Source organism: Chamaea fasciata, unplaced genomic scaffold (assembly GCF_029207755.1).
Source record: "Chamaea fasciata isolate MVZ Bird 193981 ecotype frontalis unplaced genomic scaffold, bChaFas1.0.hap1 SCAF_3, whole genome shotgun sequence".
Lineage (NCBI taxonomy): Eukaryota > Metazoa > Chordata > Aves > Passeriformes > Sylviidae > Chamaea > Chamaea fasciata.
Window position 1 is genome coordinate 104,378,809 of NW_027094088.1, and position 20,897 is coordinate 104,399,705.

The 20,897-nt window shown below is 39.9% G+C and overlaps 1 protein-coding gene across 2 annotated transcripts in view; it reads right to left on the bottom strand.

The window, feature by feature from the left end:
* Positions 1–20,586, bottom strand: part of WDR35 (WD repeat domain 35) — a 49,322-nt gene extending 28,736 nt beyond the window's left edge. The window contains exons 1-12 of one of the 2 annotated variants that reach the window (XM_066179977.1): positions 20,506–20,586; positions 19,799–19,916; positions 18,811–18,882; positions 17,378–17,470; positions 15,802–15,930; positions 15,452–15,585; positions 13,692–13,857; positions 13,450–13,595; positions 11,273–11,398; positions 8,573–8,758; positions 7,991–8,023; positions 5,872–5,932 (exon numbers count right to left, since the gene is read on the bottom strand). In XM_066179977.1, the coding sequence (XP_066036074.1) occupies positions 5,872–5,932; positions 7,991–8,023; positions 8,573–8,758; positions 11,273–11,398; positions 13,450–13,595; positions 13,692–13,857; positions 15,452–15,585; positions 15,802–15,930; positions 17,378–17,470; positions 18,811–18,882; positions 19,799–19,916; positions 20,506–20,529 (1,288 nt within the window). In that variant the 5' untranslated portion in view covers positions 20,530–20,586. The remainder of the gene's footprint in view (positions 1–5,871; positions 5,933–7,990; positions 8,024–8,572; positions 8,759–11,272; positions 11,399–13,449; positions 13,596–13,691; positions 13,858–15,451; positions 15,586–15,801; positions 15,931–17,377; positions 17,471–18,810; positions 18,883–19,798; positions 19,917–20,505) is intronic. The other variant, XM_066179976.1, reaches the window with a different exon arrangement.
* Positions 20,587–20,897: the final 311 nt, after the last annotated feature.

A 20,897-nucleotide genomic window follows, 5' to 3' on the forward strand; every position in this document is an offset into this window, starting at 1 on the left:
TGCCAGGCTTCCCCATACTTGTATTTGGACCACCACCCACCATACCATAAGCGCTTCACCCGCTTGGCTTGCTTGATTGCAGCACACATCTCACAGTCATGGATGACCTGAGAAACACTATCCATGGTTAAATCCACCCCTCGGTCTCGTGCCCGCTTATAGGTGACATCTCTGCCCTGATGACCTGAGGCATCATGGGCCCATCAGGCTAGGAATAACTCTCCCTTGTGTTGCCAATCTAAATCTATCTTTGGCACCTCTATCTTTGCAGCCTGATCTACCTGCTCATTGTTTCGGTGCTCCTCATTAGCCCGACTCTTGGGGACATGGGCATCTACATGGTGGACTTTCACAGGCAGCTTCTCTACACGAGTGGCAATGTCCTTCCATTCATCAGCAGCCCAGATTGGTTTTCCCCTACGCTGCCAGTTGGCCTTTTTCCACCTTTCCAGCCAGCCCCACAGAGCATTGGCTACCATCCATGAATCAATGTAGAGGTAGAGCTTTGGCCACTTTTCTCTTTCAGCAATGTCCAAGGCCAATTGAACAGCTTTGAGTTCAGCAAGTTGACTCAATCCCCCTTCTCCTTCAGTGGCTTGTGCAACCTGTCGTGTGGGGCTCCATAGGGCTGCTTTCCACTTGCGGTTCATCCCTATGATGTGACAGGAACCGTCAGTGAAAAAAGCGTAGCGTCTTTCTTCTGCTGGCAGTTTGTTGTACGGAGGAGCTTCTTCAGCTCTTGTCACTTGTTCCTGCTCCTCTACTGTGAGACCAAAGCTTTCACCTTCTGGCCAGTTGGTAATCACTTCCAAAATCCCAGGGCGATTTGGGTTTCCAATGCGGGCGCGCTGTGTGATAAAGGCAATCCATTTGCTCCATGTGGCATCAGTGGCATGGTGGGTAGAGGGAACCTTTCCTTTAAACATCCACCCCAGCACTGGAAGTCAGGGTGCCAGGAGGAGTTGTGCTTCCATGCCAATTACCTCTGAGGCAGCTTGAACTCCTTCATAGGCAGCCAAGATTTCCTTCTCTGTGGGAGTATAGTTGGCTTCGGACCCTCTGTAACTTCTGTTCCAGAATCCCAGTGGTCGGCCTCGGGTCTCCCCAGGCACCTTCTGCCAAAGGCTCCAGGACAAACTGTTGTTCCCAGCTGCGGAGTAAAGCACATTCTTCACTTCTGGTCCTGTCCTGACTGGGCCAAGGGCTACTGCATGAGCAATCTCCTGCTTGATCTGAACAAAAGCTTGTTGTTGTTCAGGACCCCAGTGGAAATCGTTCTTCTTGCGGGTAACCAGGTAGAGAGGGCTCACAATATGGCTGTATTCTGGAATGTGCATTCTCCAAAAGCCTATCGCACCTAGGAAAGCTTGTGTTTCCTTCTTGTTGGTCGGTGGAGACATTGCTGTGATCTTGTTGATGACCTCAGTGGGAATCTGCCAGGGTCCATCCTGCCACTTTACTCCCAGGAACTAGATCTCTCAAGCAGGTCCCTTGACTTCGCTTTTCTTGATGGCAAAACCAGCTTCCAGGAGAATCTGGATGATCTTTTTTCCTTTCTCAAACACTTCAGCTGCAGTCTTCCCCCACACAACGGTGTCATCAACGTACTGTAGATGTTCCGGAGCCTCACCCTTCTCCAGTGCAGCCTGGATCAGGCCATGGCAGATGGTGGGGCTGTGTTTCCACCCCTGGGGCAGCCGGTTCCAGGTGTACTGCATGCCCCTCCAGGTGAAAGCACTGAGGCCTGCATTCTGCAGCCAGAGGAATGGAGAAAAATGCATTGGCAATGTCAATAGTGGCATACCACCTCGCTGCCTTGGACTCCAGCTCGTACTGAAGTTCCAGCATGTCCGGCACAGCAGCGCTCAGCGGTGGAGTCACTTCATTCAATGCACGATAGTCCACAGTCAGTCTCCATTCTCCATCAGACTTGCGCACAGGCCAGACGGGGCTATTGAAGGGTGAGTGAATTTTGCTGACCACCCCTTGGCTCTCCAGCTCACGGATCATCTTGTGGATGGGGATCACGGCATCTCAATTTGTCCGATACTGCTGACGGTGCACCGTCGAGGTGGCAACAGGTACTTGTTGTTCTTCTACCTTTAGGAGTCCCACTGCAAATGGGTTCTCTGATAGTCCCGGCAAGGTGTTCAACTGCTTAATGTTCTCTGTCTCCACGGCAGCTATTCCAAAAGCCCATCTGAGTCCTTTAGGGTCTTTATAATAGCCATTCCTGAGGAAGTCTATGCCCAGTATACATGGAGCCTCTGGGCCGGTCACAATCGGAAGTTTCTGCCACTCCTTCCCGGTCAGGCTCACCTCGGCATCAACCAGAGTCAATTCCTGTGATCCCCCTGTCACCCCAGCAATGGAAATCAGTTCTGCCCCCACATGTCTTGATGGCATTAGAGTATACTGCGACCCAGTATCTACCAAAGCTTCATATTTTTGTGGTTCTGATGTGCCAGGCCATCGAATCCACACAGTCCAAAAAACTCAATTTTCCCGTGCCTCTTCCTGGCTAGAGGCAGGGCCCCTCTAGCACTGGTTATTATTCCCTTCTTGGACATACATGGTAGAGGTTCCTTCGAGGGAATCTGACACAGCATTCCCACCTCCGTAATACCTGGCAGCTTGCTCATGGGAGGCTGAGGCTACCTTCATTCTAGTGGAACTCCCTCTGTTAGCGTTTCTCTCCTTGAGCTCACGTACCCGTGCTGCCAGGACAGAAGTAGGTTTCCCATGCCACGCTCCCATGTCCTCCCCATGGTCCCGCAGATAAAACCACAGGTCAGCTCGAGGGGTGTACCCTCTCTCTCTCGCTGGGGGATGTTGGGCTCTGATTCTGGGGCCCGTGACTCGCACCGGTGCTACATGGGAACTGTTCCTTCTCATCTCCTCTCTCATTTCCCTCATCTCCTCTTTGAGTACCTTCACCACCGCAGAGACATGAGCCTGCACTGGGCCACTGATCATACTTTCATAATTTCTGAGCCTGTTGGCAACAGAACCTACTGTCTCTCGGTTATCCTCGGCATTAATTGTTGCGATGAATGTGGCGTATTGAGATGGTCCATGCGTTGCCAGATTCTACAACATGTGCCCTGTGCATCTAACCTTGTCGGGGACATTATCATGTTGTCCGGTCCTCCCAAAAAGTACCTCCAATACTGCCACTTCTGTTAACTGTTGGATTCCTTCCTCAAGGGTCTTCCAGCGCATTCTATTGTTGTGCTCTTGCATTCTGTCTCTGTGGACAAATCTCTCTTTCACACTCATTAGAAGTCGTTCCCAAAGGGAAAGGGGCCTTTGCTCTCTTACAAATACCTGATTCATACCTGAGTCCTGGGTCAAGGGTTCCAAATTCCTTGCTTCAGCACTATGCAGTTGTACGCCTGTACCCATAAGGTCCCAGACTCGAAGTAGCCAGGCTGTATAAGCCTCATGTCCTCGTCGTACAATATCTTTTTGCAGCTTACGTAGACTTTCATATGTCAGGGACTCAGTGATGATCTCAACCTGTGGCTCTTCTGTGGATTGTGAGGACCCTCCTTTCTTATCCTTAATATCAGGATCTGACGATTTCACTTTAGACTTCCTTGTTTCCACAGGGGCAACTGCTGCTGGCTGTGGCTGCCCTTGTGGTTCAGCTGGAACCTGGACAGTTGTAACGTCAGTGGGTTCCACTGCTGCACCATCAGTCTCTGCCTTCTCGGGCAGGGGGAGGGTTTTTCATGAGCTGGGGAAATGTACTCCCGCAGTATCTGGCCCATCTCATGCATCTCTTTTACCAGAACCTCAACCCAATCTGGGTGGGTCCTTTCTGAGGCAGGCTGTGGGGCAGAGTCAGGCTCTGGGGCATCATCCCTATTCTGGGGGGTAGGTATCAGGGTGGTTATCCAGGTCAATCTTCCCTTATCTCTGAATGCTAAAGAGAATACACCTATTAGCAGCACCAGCCATTGTATGATATCATTAGCATTCAGAGAGGATTTAAACCCTTCAAAAACTGGTGGGGCAGACCCAAAGAGGTGGGTAAAGGGTTGGGAAAAAAACTCCCCTGGTGTCATTTCCTCACAGTACGTACCATTGTTAAAAGTAACTCCAAAAACACAGAGTTAGTGTACGATAGCCCTGAATCCATGTGCCCTGCCTTCCAGAGGAAATTAAAAATCCATTAGTTCTTCACCTTATTAAGCCATAAAATAAACTGGATGACAGTCACAGTAGCTTTAGTTATGGGGCCAATATTTAGATAAGGGCTTGCAAATGGCAGAAATACAGCCACAACCACGTGCCACCCAAACCAGGGAAAACTGGACCACATGATGCTGCCCAACAAGGCTTCTAGACACAAGAACTTAGGTCACCAAAGAACTGCTATTCCTTTTTCCTCTCAATACCCTCCAGCCCCACATTGGGCGCCAAAATCTGTCTTGGTTTAGATAGACAGGTATCTGCCAGGGAGGGTTGGAATCTCCCTTAAAATGTAAGCCACTCCCCCCCTTTTCCAAATTATCATAAATTTGCAATTAAAAGGCTGTCAGGCAAAGATTTTGGGAATAGGTATAGCAGTTCTTTACTAGGGATATGAAAATACAGATGTTATAGTACAGAAGAATAAGCAAGCAAATAAACAAACAAGAAATCCTAGAAAACCCTGACAGAGTCAGAAATACAACCTGACACCCTGTTGGTCAGGGTGTTGGAAGCAGTCCAAAGTAAGCCCTCCTGGACTGGCAGATGTGGTTCTGTTGGAGTAGAGATGGTCCCGTTGAAGAAAAAGGGTCCAGTAATGGTGAGATGGGTCCGGTCTTCCTCCAGGGATCCAATGGAAAAACTGGACACCTGGTGGGACTGTGGCTCCTTTTTATCTAGGTTAAGATGGTTTGGCTCCTCCTCCCTGTGTGGAGCAGCTTACAATAGTGCAGTGTAATGTGTAATGTCATTGATGAGCTCTTAATGGTCCATTAGCAGAAGACATTCCCATGGAAGTAGTGAAACAATGAGGAGAGATAAGTAGCACTCCACCATCTGATAAGTGACACTGACCCATTTGGGCAAAGATAGCAATTCTGCTCCACCCAGATGGAACAGAATAATATGCTCTTTACAAAACCCATGACACAAACTAAAAATAAAGCAAAAACCAGAAAAAAGAAAGTAGATTCATTAGTCAAATAACTGATTAATTTGTCCATTTGTCTACAATTCCCCCATCAGTTTAAAGGGAAAATAATCAATGATCTTTATTCTCAAGCAAAAATTACAGAAAACAGTGGCTTGCAATTACTTGGCAATGTTCTATACCACACCTACAGCAAACAAGCAGTAGGGGAAGCCTGGAGTTCAGCCCTAGTTAGGATTTGGGAGTGTTTTCATACTGGTGTTATAATCCAATGATTGTTTAAAATTGAATTTTAATTTATAATCTGAAACTACCTAGATAAAACAATTGTGAGGAAGATATTATCAACACTGAAACACAAGAAATTGATGCTTAAGTTACTTCGGAAGCAGCAACAAGTTATTTTTAAATGAAAGTCCAAATCAAATTATTTCACTTCTTCGGATACAACTGGACCCTTTTCAAAGTACATTTTCTTAAAAAGAAGTTGAATTATCACTGCTGTGCAGGAAAATCTGAATTATCAAAAGACATCCATTAAAAAAGAAATAAAGAAAAGTTACAACTTTAAAAAATTCTATTATCCATGGTTTGCTTTAACTGGAAGAATCAGTTTAAGTTTAGAATCAGTTTCAATTTGATATGGAACATTACTGGTTTGATAAGCCATTATTTTTATTAACAGAAAACTAACAGGTCAACTGCAACACAAATTACAGAATAGACTATTGCAAATTGCTTACCAATATCAATATATTTTGGGTCCAAGGGTGTGCCAATAGAATTGCAGAGAACCAGCACATACTGTATGGAAATAAAAGCAAGTGTCATCACTACCACAGTCGTAGATCAGTAAGCTGTACATGGTTTTCTGTGAAGGTGCATCTCATCACCCACACCACACATTCTAATGCTCACCAGCAACAAAAAACACAGAGACCATGACTGCAGCAAAGAAAAAGCAGCATAAGCATGAGAGTAATGAGCTATTTGCCAATCAGCACTATAAATTAAGAACAAGCACAAAACAGGCAGGTAACCAGCTGTTTTATGCATGACAGCAAATCTACCAGACAAAATCCAACAAGTAGGAGGTGCCACCAGCATGTCCACAGACAACACATGGGCAAGACAAGGCAGCATCCCAACCCCCCCGCTGCTGTGTGAGGCACATGCTGCACTGAGAGCATTTACGGGCATGATACACCACTGACTCAGGGACTTCACCCTCATCAGATGCTCATGCAAAAGATAATCTAACAAACTCCGAGCAGTTAGGATCTGTGCTCTATCCTTTGTAGATTTCTAGCTCCTTGAACTTCCAAGTGGGTAACAGTGGGAGGAGAATTGTCAATAAGGCTCTCCCTCTGCCCAGCAGTATCATAGGTACTACAGAAGTGATGTGAGTTTTTTTTAAGATATGCCCTCCTTGTAATCTCACTCAGGAAGGCTTAATAGCACAGGGATTGGGCTGTAAAATTCAGGAAGATGCAAATACGTAACAATTCACTAGACACTAATGCTTCGACGTTGTAGTTTATGTATTTATTTCTCCAGATCTAAATCAGGGATTAAATATCTTAATGATCAGTGCTTAGAGAAATGCCTTGAATGAGAAGTGTGGAAATTAAGGAGTAACTTTTAGTGTCAAGTCTTTAAACTTAAAATAAAATAAATAAAATATACAAGGCTACCAATATGTGTATTACCCAAGAGCCATTACCCTGACTCTCCAGGAAATGAAAGATAATTAGTTTTTCATGGCTCTTTCATCTCCTGAACAATCCATGTAATTGTGGTAGCAGACTACAGTAACTGTACAGCTACCCTTTTAAACTGATAGATTGACATCTTATTCATCACACAAGAGCAGCTCAGTTTAGCTTTTCATCTACCATATGAACTTCATTCTTTCAAAGAAAAAGAGCTGAACATGGATTTCTTTTCATTTTTTTTTCTGGTTTGGCCACCAATAAGTACAAAATAGCATTTTTATTTCTTTGTTCATGAGTTAAACTTTCTGCCAGCATTCTCAAATTTCTATTTTCAAAAAAAAAAAAAAAATGTTGTGCCTCTGCCTTTGTAGGAACACACACATGGCTTTTTTAGCTCTCTGTTTTTTATTTCAATCATGTTTACATTAATTCTTCTCTGGTAAATTATCCCCACATTCAGTCTACAATAAATTTCTCTTTTGTGCCCTTTCTAGTCATTTCTGAGACTCCAAGTCAGCAGATCAGAGCCTGTTAAGGAGCAATGGAGTAACAGAATCCAAGGCAGGCTGTATGACCCACATAGGGTGATGCCATGCCATTGTCTGATTTATCCAGCCTTGTCATGGATATCAACATAAAGTCCTTCCTGACTTACTGACACATCTATTTGCAATATCTTTAAACAGGTCCTGCTGAAATTAAGTCTTTTTTTCCCCATTAACTATTGCTGTAAATTCTGCCACTTTGAAATCACAATTCTTATGGCCAAAATCTCTTGTAAACCAAATCAGTTTTTCAGACAACTCTAATGAACTGCTACCCATAAGCCTATGTACTTCATTTCCTAAAACCTGGCAACTCACAGTGTTAATAATTACACTGAAGCCATTTCAAAACAAATGAAAGGTCTTAATTATCTGTAATTTTCAGGTGCTTGAATTAAATCTCTCATTTATGCTCAACAGAGTTACAATAACTCTCTACTGCTTGTTTCCTCCTTTAAAATTACAATTCAGAAAAAAAATATTTTACTGCTCTCAACTTCACCAACTGTTTATGGCCACATATCCTATGTTTTCAGTCAGACAGTATACCATTTATAGCACAATGAAGCAAAGCAGCATTAAGCATGTTTGGGGTTTTTTACCATGCCACCAAATGACTCTGTCTCATGCTCCTCCTTTGTAAGCAATATATAAGTGATACAGAAAATAATTCTGAAGTGATTACAAAAGAAAGATCATTTAACAGTGTCACACTAACTGAACATTCATTAACCAAAGGATACATTTATAAATTGTGATTCCACATAAAATAAATTAGTAAACAAAGCAGTCTGCAGTAAAATGTAATTTATATCACCTAAAGAATTGCCCCTTTTTTTTCCATCTCTGACTGATGAAATATATTCATTAGCATTCTGATGCTTTTACCTTGTTTCTGGAGAACCGTTCCAAATATTTCTAAAGAAACATTAATCTGGAAGGCTGCAGTTTTTATTAGGTTACTAATGGCTACAAGGAGTTGATCTGTAGATGCAGCTAATCAGCTACTTCATTGTTTGTTGGGATTCTGTTTTTAAACACTGAGCCCATTCATGCCATTCTGTCAAATGACAACTGACACAACTCTAAGGCAGACTCAGACTTTAACATTTCATCTTATTCCGGCTGTAAAGAACTGACATGTGGAACAGAGCACTTCAAGTGAAAATTAAGACAGGTTTTACCTGAGGCTGATTTTCATCTGCTTTAGTTGCTAAAACACAGAAGTCCCCACAAGTTGTTATGGAAATAAGGCTCCTGACATATTTCACATATTTCTCATTGTTTTTTGTGTCCCAGAAGACTACACAGCACTCCGGGCGATCCGCTCGGGTATAGGCGTAAACAATGGTATTGGCACAGTAACCCCACTGCCAAGAAAGACAACACGGATAAAACCATCAGAAATTACAAGAATTCAATAATCAATTGTTCCAGCCATGAAAGAAAGAATTTATTTCTTTTACACAATTAGTATTCAATATTTCTTACCTGTCAAGTAATTAACTGATTTATTATGAGAACACAGCTCATGCAATAACATTCGAACAATATTAAACTGGCAAAAGAAGCTTTAATATCACAGTGTAACTTAAGAACTGAAGGATCAACCTTGAAATGTGACAAGATCTCACTTTGCCTTGTTTCTTCCTTGTTCAGTAGGTATATAGGTATATTCATATAGTTTAGCAGGTATTCAGAAATGCCTACTGTGATGACGGGTTTTGCCATGAAAATGCTTGTTTTGTGACAACTGATTTGAAAACCCAAAGGAAATAAGAAAAATACCTTAAACAGTGCAATTCCAGAAGCAAACAAAAATAAGCAATTCTATAGGAGCACTGTAATAACTCACACCACCCTTCCATATTAGTACCATGAGTAAAACCCCTGCCTCCCAGAAGAACGTAAAAATTCCTGTAGCAAGTAGGAGAAAGGACAAAAAGGCAAAAGAAATGGAATATATATATGAGGATGCATTTTATTGCATTCAGCTGATTTAAAGTACAGAATTTAATAATGAAAATCCTTTCTAATACAGCAGATTCAGAAAATATCTCAGAAAGGAGGTGAAGCTGTCAAATAAATGAGACATAATGCAAAATACTTGAAGATGATGATGCAACTGTAGAAGAAATAATACAGTTCTCTGCATCACATCTACTAGAGAGAGAGAAGAGAAAGGTTATTATTGCTGGCAAGAGAGGTTCCCACACTCCTCAGGAAATGAAACCAAGATGACAAACTACAGCATCAACAGAAGAACTTGTAGAATAGACCTGTAGATTCTAAACTAGTATTACAACTCCATGCAAACTATAAATAGTTCTTAAAAAGATCAGCTCAATTCGTCCTTTTTACTGTCATGTTGATTTAAAACTTCCTTTCTCTTATTATGGTTTATTGAAAAATAGAGAAAAATAGATTATTCAGTATATCAGTAATGTGATATTAACTCTTCATCTCCAGGTCATTAATTCCGATCCAATGTAAGATAATTACAGCTTTGAATCACTCCCATTTAATGACTGTCACCTTTTAGAATGCGTAGTTCCTAGAAGGAAGTTACTTGTATTATCAAAACACAGCAGAAGTATTCATTGAAGGAAAACATGTATCATTCACCATAAAGATATTTAACACTGCAATGGAGTACACTACCTACATATTAAGAGCTTATTTGCTGCAGAAATAACTTAACTTGAACATATCTCTTTCCTTTTCAACTATGCAAAATGGAAAAAAAAAAGATCTTACACATGCAGTTTCTGAAACTAAAGTTTCAAAGTATTATTAATTTGCAAACTCTGCCAGATCTTGAAATACAGCTGGTCTCCTAGATACTGATGAGTTTAAGAAAAAGCAACAGGCCTGTGTTCCAGCTGTTGCACATTTGCCAGAATAAACATTAGGTAGCATTTTCTGCAAGACAAATTTCCAGCTCAGATTTCCAAAGTCTCTTCCCAAAGATTTACAACAAACTATTTGAAATTGCTTCCTCGCAGATTTTTGTTTACAACTCCCTGACCAATGGTTTTTCACAACGAAGTGGAAGAACACATATCAATATAGCTGCAGGATGCTCCTCACATTGTACTCTCTCTCTCTTTAATGACAGTGGCTACACACTGATAATTAAAGAACATACCCTGTGCTGTGAAAAAAAAAAGTTTACAATACTCTATACCGGACAGTAATTGCTATTATTTGTTAAACTGTTAATTTCAGTGAAACAGTTCTAACTCCTTAAAAAAAATTAAAAAAAATAAAGAAAATCCCACCAAACAAAAAAAACCCCTCAGGTGGTAGACAAGATAAAACATCATTTAGAATTAGATGAATATACACTTGTAAGAAGTATATTGGGGACTGAAATGTAAGCAGGAAGTACATCTATCAGGTTGCATTCATTCCTATTGTTCAGGTGTCTACTCAACTTCCCTGGCTCAAATGAATAATTCACCAGTAAAAAAATGACAGTAAAGTAAGGCTCAAACAATTCCCATCATATGACTCAGCCCAACCTAGTTAACCAAACAGCAGTGAAAACACAGGAGCCTTACCTAATGACATTCTCAATTCCTACCAAATTCAGATTCGTGCCCAGGTCTGTTTCCTTATTGTGCAAATGAACTCCAAATGCACTGTAAAGGCAATGGCTAAGTCACTGCATCCCCAAGACAGACCCTCACACTCCACTAAAACTTCAGGTCAGTAGTGCTGATCATGCTGCAACCATAAGTTAGGCACTAATTTCATATATATACACACGTACACACACACATTGTATGTATATTAGAGCAAGTTACTTTTTCAACCTGATCAGAAAGAGAATAAGTAACAGGAAACTCATTAATACAATTAAGTTTCACATCACTACATACCTTGTAATGTGGACGAATGTTTGCAAAATATATGTAATGATCAACAGCCAGTGCAATTTTCAGTCCACCTCCCTCCCAGGACAAGGAGGAGATCTGTTTGCCAGGAACTTTCAGTGTACGTAAGTGCTTGGTTAGAACAAAGAAAGATTTGAACTTATCACAGGAAAGCCACTCTAAAATACATCAATGACAGTTTTGATAGTTAATGAAAAAACCCTATAGATAGTCTTTACAGTACCCCATAACAATTCTCAAATTGCAATACATATGCAAAGAAAGAGTTATTTAAGGTATACACCATAATGTGTTCTTTCACCTCAGGTTTGGTTTGCTGTTTTTCATTGGTGTTTTATTTCTCCAGAAAGAATCAGCAGGACCAAGCGATAGCTCAAGCTTGAAGAAATCAACAGTAGATGGAGGATAACAGTATAAACATTATTCCCTTCGGCTGGTAATTTGAATCACCTTTATGATTCCAGTCACAAGATCCAGCAGTAGTACTACTGATCCTGACATGCCTCAGAAGTTTCCCTGACACTAGAATTGTATTAGTCAGTTCATGTATAACACCCTTAACTACAGCTGATGGCTTAAACAAATAAAAACATATCCCTACTTTATGTCAAGAGCATGAATTTAATTAGCTGCAGAGGTAAACAATTTTCAGTGAGGCAATGGATGTTTCCCTCTTCTCTTTCCCCTTTCCAAAACAAGGCAGTAGGTACACTTTTTTTTTAAATACCTTTATTTTGTTGAAGAATTTTGAATTGAATGAAAGAAACAACTGAGAAAAAAAGAATGTTTTCAAAAGCTATAACCTTAGTCCCACAAAAGCACTTGTTTGTGGGTATCTTTTTAGCTGCAAATAATATAGATGTATGTAATAAAAGATAAACTTATCTACTATTTACTGTACAGATTTAAATAATCTTAGGTTTTAAAAAACACATTTTACTGAGTAGCATATTGATCTTTATGGTCAGATCTAACTTTCCTTTTGATGGCATACCTTTGTGCCTAAGGAAACTGCTACCAGTGAATTTACACAGTTCAGTATCTATTTTGTGCCTTTGATTAGATTCAAATACCAAGTCAAAATACTGCTCACACACTATTCACAGAAAACACCATCTTCCAAAAAGTTAAGTCCACATCTGAGTATCAGAACTAGTACAAAACAATTCTAAAACATGAAGAATTTACTTTTAAACAACAAATACAAAATCTGGAACACCAGTTTCAGTTAATCCAAAGGACATCAGCAACCAGAGATGCAACATTATTGCCAACAACTTTGGTTCGTTAAATGCTTTCAACTAAGGCAACCCCTACAAATGATGCTGGATCTTAATTCATGCCTTTCACAGCACAGCCCAGAGCTGGCCAGTACTTCCTCTGTACGAGAGACAAACTTCATCACACTCTGATACATAACACCAACTTACTCCTTTTCAGGTATATTAAAGAGGGAAAGGGATATTACCTACCAAGGCAAAAATAGCCCAACAAAAATACATTGACTAGTTGTCTCTCAACTATCAAACATTTAATCTACTATAAAAAGACAGGATGGACAAAAAACATTAACAAAACTACAGCCCCAACAGCCAAATGAAGAAGTTTAGAAAAAATTTAGCTTTTCCGAGGTTTCTGAGTTGTTGCTTTTACTGATACAGGATGCCTTTTTGCCAGTTTTACTGATTCCACAAAAAAGAGCAAATACCAAGTATTTAATACCAATACTCAATCCCTGCTGGATTTTCAGTTTCTAATCTAGAGATGACCAGGTCTTACACAGAAAGTGTAGAAAGACAAGTACCTCTGGATTCGATACACAGATGTTGACATCTTGACTGCTGCCTAAGCTCCAAACTGCTTACCCTCCATAGTCTCGACTCAGGGATGTGGTGTTAAAAGTCAGACACCACACTCATCCTACCATGAGTGTTTTGAGAGGCACTTGGATTTTCATGCTGGTCACTATGGCACTGTTCTAAAAGAGTGTGTGGTCCTGTTCCCAGATCCATGTGGATATCCCAGATGGATACCTCAGAGCACTAAGCACTACATTCTGGCATCCAAATTCCACCAGTAATGATCTCGTAGCAAAACATAATAAAATTCAGAAAGAAAAAAAAAAAACCAAACAGTTACACTATATATGAAATATTTTTTACCTCACCAAAGGGGGTGTAGAACTGCACAACATTGACATCTTTATCTTGAGAAGCTGCTCTGAGGGAGCCTGCCACTGCCAGGACGCTTCCATTTGGGTTCCACTGAATACACACGACATTGATACCAGTGTCAATCAAAACAGGATCTAGTTTTTAGGGAATAAACATTAAGAATATCAACACAAGTAGATATTTTGGGTCAAGAGCAGCTCAGTAACTTGCACCCCACATTTTGCACCTACTGTAGTCATTCTCATCTCTCATTATCTGGCCTCTCCCATTGTCATAGCAGACAGCAAGGCAAGGGCAGTTGGGCTCAATGTAGCCTTGGGTACCGTGGTACCAGTGTATCCCAGCAATGCTGAAGGCTCCAGTTAAGTTCATCAAACAACTCAGCTTCATTTTCACCTGCACAAGAATGGTTAATTAAAGTCATTTACAACATGTTATTTAAAGAATAATTTATATCTGACACTTGCAAAAGACAAGATGTCTAAGCAAAATTGTTTTCATGGCCCGGGAAAAATTTTCAAGTTCTCAGAATTTTATGGGTTAGAAAAACTTCCTTATATAATCAAAGTCAGCTTAGACACATGAAAACATATGTATTTTTTAACTACAAAGAAGTGCCCTAATGTTGGCATTTTCATTCTTTGAAAAGTAACTTAAAAACAAAGAAAACCAACAACATTAAAAGGCCACCATTCACACATGTGCAAAGGCACAAGAAACCTCCTGAAACATTGCAAAAAATAATTGTTATTTCAAACCATTCCTGGGCACAATATTAAAAAAAAAAAAACCAACACCAATAACTAACAATAACAAAAAAAACCTTTTGTTTACTTTTTCTTGACTAAAGTTTGCTGAATAACATAGAAAAATAATTGTAAAAAACTAGTGTACAAGTTAGAACACCAATTAAGATAACTTTTGCAATAACTAGCTCAGAATACCTGGTAACACAAGTAAGGGTTTGTCTGAAAGATAAGAGTATTCCTGGATCAATTCAAAGAGGAATGCCAGGTAAGTTAAGGGAGACAGGGGAAAAGGGAGAAAGAGCACAACAGTACATATTATTTATATGGTGGGGGAAATGACAGCAAATCACTTAAAGAATTTCAGTAATTTGTAGCAGTTGGAAATACCATGACTCACACAGTGAGAAGCAAGACAGATACAGTGGGAGGATAAAGAAAAGAAAATGGGAAGGGTAGCAGATACTTTCTTAGGAAGGTAATGAAAAGGAGAAGAAAATTCACCATATTAAGCATTTAAGTTAAGAACATGGCCCCAAATACACTGGTTTTAAACTCAGTGTTTTACTTGGCATTTTGTTATAGTCACATTCCAATAGTTTAAGTAAGTAGATAAAAATAAATCTAGGTTGCAGGAATTCAACAATATAATATAACTATTTCCTTTCATTTTTCCACTCAGTACCAGGTTTTCTCTAAAGAATAACAGGAGCAATAAGAAAATAAACTATTGCTTTTTCTAAAAGCATGCTAATACCTTAAGAAGCAGAATCTGTAAGAAGTCAATATCCTTTAAGCCAGCATTAGTTCCTCCAAATAATGAAAGGAGGGAAAAAAACAACAGCTAAAAAATTTAAATCTGACCTATCATCACAAACATCTTTGGAAGTAAATATTTTCAGATGTCCTAAAGAGTTTAACTTAATTTCACCAGTCTGACCATTCCTACTTTTACATTTTCAGTAACTATTGCAAGGCTGAAAGGTATTAGTTGATGTGATAATAATTTAGCTACCAAAAAAAGAAATAATTATAATAAAAAGCTGCAGAACTCTTGAATAAAAGCTCTGTGCAGAAGGTCGTCCAGTTCTCAATATTGAAGTCCACCAATTAAACAAACATGAAATAAATTAAGAGGAAGTGAGCTTTTATGCCTGTTGAAGTCAATTATAGTCCTTACAAATAATTATTATTATATCCTGATATTATGATTATAACCCTTAATTATACCACAATGAACTTACAATAAAATTTCCCTGATTGTCATAAATGTGAATCTCTCCATTTGCCATTCCAAAGAGTAAAATTTTGCTATCAGAGGACCAGGCCACGTGGCACAGGTGGGTGCCTTTCAAGTCTTTTCCCCAAATGCGATTGCCTGGAACAAAACATTGACTGCACTTAATAAATATACCACAAAATTAAAAACAGGATGCAAGTTACCAGTGGAAAAAATAAAACAGCTAAAGTCAAAGCAATGATTAGTAAGTAACTATTAATTGTATTCACCGAGAGAAACAGAGCCATTGTGTATACAATACTAGAAACAAATCTGTGTAATAGTACAACAATTGATAGGCTTTAAAAATCTTACCATCCACTGATCCAACAATCACAGCTCCATCTTCATATACAATACAAATCTTCTGTCCATCAGCATTCCAGCTCATACTTCGAACCACTGACTTATTTCTGTTGTTAATCATCTCTTCATACCAAGAACCTATTAGAAGTGAAAGAAAAACTGAGTTACACTTGTGATTTGACAAACCACTAGAGGACTCAAGGTACATGGTAATCCCTGAAGTGCCCTTTCAGTAAAAGCTAGGCCAGACTACAGGGCAGTGTCCCCAGAAGACACAGACACAGTTACTGTGAAACCCAGGGTTCCCATGGGAGCTGCTCATTTCCAAAGTGAACTGTGACAAATGAGGACTCAGAAAGGGGAGCCAAAGTCCACGAGGGGCCCTACAGAAAGAGCTCTGTGCTTAAGTAATTTCAGAACTGACAATACAATAGGAAACATAAACAGAGGGAACAACTGGCTTTGCTAGGAATGGGTAATAAGTAATTTACTGATTATTTTTCAAAACTGAGAAATCATTTATGTGAGAGTAGCCACCATATATCAGCCAGAAAGACTTTTATTCTTTACTCCTGAAATGAGAAGAAGAGCTAAGATTTTATTTGTTTTCATTTTTCATTAAACTGAAATTCCCAAGAGAATAGGAAAACCCTTTACTTTCTTTTTCTTTCCCACATGTGTTAGAAAGTGGTTACCTTGCCTGTGAGGTTTGCTGGGTTTCAAATGAATTCCAGTGAACCACAGTATACGTGTGTGTAAAAGGGTCCAGAGCAATAAGAGATAATTACAGTCATACACTGGTTAGTCATATTGGTTCACTACCTTAAACATCTCTAAAGATTGTTTTTATGAGATCATTTAATTGATGGTTTATGCAGTGTTGATAAGTTCTTGTAGTCAACTAATATGTTTGTGCTCACTGCACAATATATTTTTCATATTGTACTCCAAGCAACAAAGATAAAAAATTTAGAGCAGTTTATCAAGCACATGGCTAAGTACTGATATCTTCTTCTATGGTACCCCTGCAGGACAAATGCTTTGCCACATGTGACTACATTATAAAAAATACAGACAAGTATTACAATAAAACTTGAAAATTGTTTTTAAACTATTTTGAGCTACACAATCTGTTAAATTCTAAATAAAAACTCAGAAAAAGAATTGTAAAAACTGCAGGGGAGGAAAAAAAATTTCTCATGACACAGACAGTAGGCCTGATATTTCTGGGTCTGAGAGATTTTAGCCTGCTGACAGCAGCTAACTTTTTCCCCAAGGAAAAATTTCTCAAGAAAGTTTCTTCTCAAAACCATCTTGGCAAACAACTATCCTTTCTCAAAACAATCTTTCTGCAGGTGGTGTTTTGCTGTTTCTCTAGTTAACCAATGGGATTAGAGAGGTGTCGTTGCTATTCACCAATCATGTTAAGTGTGTATTGGAACACCTTATAAAAGGTAGTAAGAATTAGAGAATAAAAGCCTTCTTTTTCTATGCTCTTTGCCTTCTGAAATATTTGGAGTCTTTCTTTCATATCCTACAGCAACAACAGACTATAATCCCATCTCAAGTTTATCCTGCAGAATACCTCTGTATAGCATCCACACAATGATGAGGCCATTTTGATCACTGGTAGTCAATTTTTGGTACTGTTCATTCCACGTCACCACCTGCACAAAACCTAGAAAGTGATAAAATGTTTTTTATTGGCATTATTTAAGTAGTTAATAAAAAATACAACATCCAACTTAATCAACCTGGAGCTTTTCAGAAATTTGCATTACTGACTTCGATTTAGTTGTAGGCTTCTTCTGTGTCACTTATTCTCTCTTTCAAAACTCTGCTCAAGAACTTCTTTTGCTTCTGTATTCACCCACTGGAGTAACTCAACACTCTCTCTAAATCCTGGTCAGTGTTGATTCCCTACCCAAAACCCAAATCATGGTTTTGCAGTTTCTGATCACCTCTTGACACTCTGGGGCACTGACAAAACTTTTCTGTTGTAGGAAGTTGGGGGTTTTCTTCCTCTTAGTAGTCTGATCCTCACCACTGCTGCACTTTTTAAACATAATCTCCCTGACAATTACCCAAAAGAGCACTCTACACACAAACCCTTCAGACCCTCAAGCTTCATATGGGATCCCACTCATAAATATTTGAAAAATCTTTGACCTTTTATCAGTTTCATACTGTAGATCAACTTGTATCACACTTTTTCCTGCCCTTGCTGCTGGGTACCCATTTTCTCTGTATCCTTTCCATTTTTAGTGTTTCAGTCACAAACTTTATCAACAGATGCAATCAAAGATATTCTGAATGTCAGGGATTTTTAAGCTAAGAATAATCTATTTCAGAATTGAAGACATCCTTTCAAAGTATCCACTAAATGAATTCCTCATAATTAATTTGTTCCAATCTTATTTAATTAAGCCCTTAAAATAGCCTGATTGTTGGCAGATTTCAACTGCAAGTCCTCACAAAGTAGTCCACTTCTTCAAATAATGCAAGGATTTTAGCATCTTCTTCATATCCCATAGTCCATGGGTGATGGCCATTCAATACTTCTCATGTGAGAATTTATGTCCTCCCTAATTTTGCTGCATTCAATTTTTATTTTCACACATTATCCTTCCCCAGCTTGCTTTCTAGCCTCTCTAAACTTTGTCTGCACACTGCAGTATATGCATATACACATTCTGTAATTAGTCAATAAAAGTTACAATACATTTAACACAAAAATCAGGTTTACTGAACCAATTTTCATTTCTTCAAAAGAAAATGGAAAACTATTGTAACATGTAAGCAAATCTCACACACATTACTAAAAAGAAAACCCAAACAGCCTAATCCAATATAACATGGTAAAAATACACAGCCAAGCTGTTATATACTATGCTGAATATTCACAACCCTTATTTCAGATTAACAATACAAAGTTATATCAAAATTACTCTATCAGCTTCACAAAATCTTGTGTTTCTATTCTAACTAAAAGCAGACCAAATGCCCAAATACACTTACCACTATGACCTTCAAGAGTTTGAGTCACAGAAATGTTGTTAGAAGCTGCTAGTCCCTTTATCTTTGCTTCATCTAAAAAACAACAAAATTCAGTATGAAAATAAACTTAACAAAGCATGCATTTTTCTATGAATACTGAAGCTCTAATCACTATTTACAAAGATAAACTGAACCACTTAAAAGGAAATACATAGTAACTGCAGGATGAAATTTCCACCCCTCAGTTCCATGTGTTTGCTATTCACATCTGTCATCCAAATTGATATGTGCCTTCAGGTCTAGCAGATTTTCTGGAAAAAAAGCCAACCAAAAAAACCAAACAAAAACCCCAAAACCAAAAACAAACAAACAAACAAACCCCAACCAAAAAACCAAAAAACAAACAAAAAATAAAAAACACCACAAAACCACCAAACCCCACAATAGCTATGTTTATCACATTTTGTTACATTCCGGAAAAAAAGTTTAAAAATTTTTGAAAATGGATTTCACTTTTCCTGGAACATATTTGTTTAAAAGAAAATACACAGCTTTCTCACTAAAATAATTAAGATGATAGAAAACATTCAAACAAAATCAAGATATAACAAAGCAAGTTCCAAAATAAAGAGGAAGCCAACACAAAAAGAACAAATTATATGCCCTGGGAAAAAAAAAGGAAGCAGCACTGAAGAAAACTTCAGCAGATATAATGGGTAGACAAATTACTTGTGTGCCAAAATAAGACCAGTTGGAATAAAACTGTATTCATAAGACAGTGATGAAAAGATTTTGATGTTCGAGAAATACATAACTAGCTATGTACAGATTTCAAATATATGCAATATTGTCAAGTAACTTGGGGAAGAAGTTATGCTTCCCTAAGTGTGGTGGGGTTTGCACTTAAAATTTACAAAAAAAAAAAAAAAAAAAAAAAACACAAAAAACATAACCCCCCCCCCCAAAAAAAACCCAAACAAAAAACCCCAACACTCCCCCCCTTATTTACCTGTTTGTGTTTCCAATTTTAGAACTTTCAGTAATCCATCCTCTCCACCACAGGCTATGAAACCTTGGCTCTTATTCCAGGAAATGCATTTTAACCGAATATTACCCGGAATTGCAATCTGAAAAATAAGTATTTTGTATCTCTACAGAGATGTAATAACCATGTTTTATTTTACACAGTCTATTTGAACACCTCAGAGACACCTACAACAGCACAAGAGGTAAGTTTATTTCTATTAATATGTCTGTACATGCAAAAAAAGAGAGCAGACAGAAATGTAAGCACTAGTGAAACTGTGAGACCCTCAAGCAATTGAACTCATGGAGTAAATAATAATAACAGGGCACCTCCAAAGGTGTGCTGAGCAACAAAAACAGGTGACAGGGGTCACACAGCGCACGGGGCTTCGGTCTCCAGAGGGAAACCGCGTCCAAAGCCTATCGGGGAAAAAACTCCGGAGCTGCTGGAGCAACGGGAGACCGAAGCAGCCCCAAGCCAGGCCGAGAGAACCGGCGGGACAGAGCAGGGCAGCGCTCCGGGAGCGCCGCACCATGTCCAGCCTCCTCTCAGCGGCCGCATCGGGAGGGACCCGAGGGGGCCCTCATTCCCCGCGGGCTCCGCGCTCCCGATCCCCGGAACTCCCCAGGGCAGCTCGCCCTGCCCGAGAGCAGCCTGCCCTCCGCCGCCCCGCGCGTCCCCAGCAGCACCTTCTTGCACAGGTAGATGAACATCGCGGCGGAGAACGAAGAGCCGCCCGGACCGGCTCTCACGGCAGCGCGCTCAAACCGGCCCCGCGTCCCCCTGGCAACCGCCGGCGGAAACGGCGCCGCTTCCGGTGGAGCGGCCGCCGCCATGAACGGCCGTACCCGCCCCGGCCCCGCGCCCGCCATGCCCGCGGCTGGGCCGTGAGGGAAACTGCCGGCCAGACGGGCTGGGGCTCCCCGCCCGGGAACGGGAGTGCTCGGCTTGGTTAGAAAGCACTGCCAGTTCGTTACTAAAGGTCACTCTGCTTTTACACGAAGGAAAATCCCGAAGTTTGTGAACCCCAGGCTGTCTGCGCGCTCTGTTTGTAGAGTAACTTACATCAACGTAGAATCGT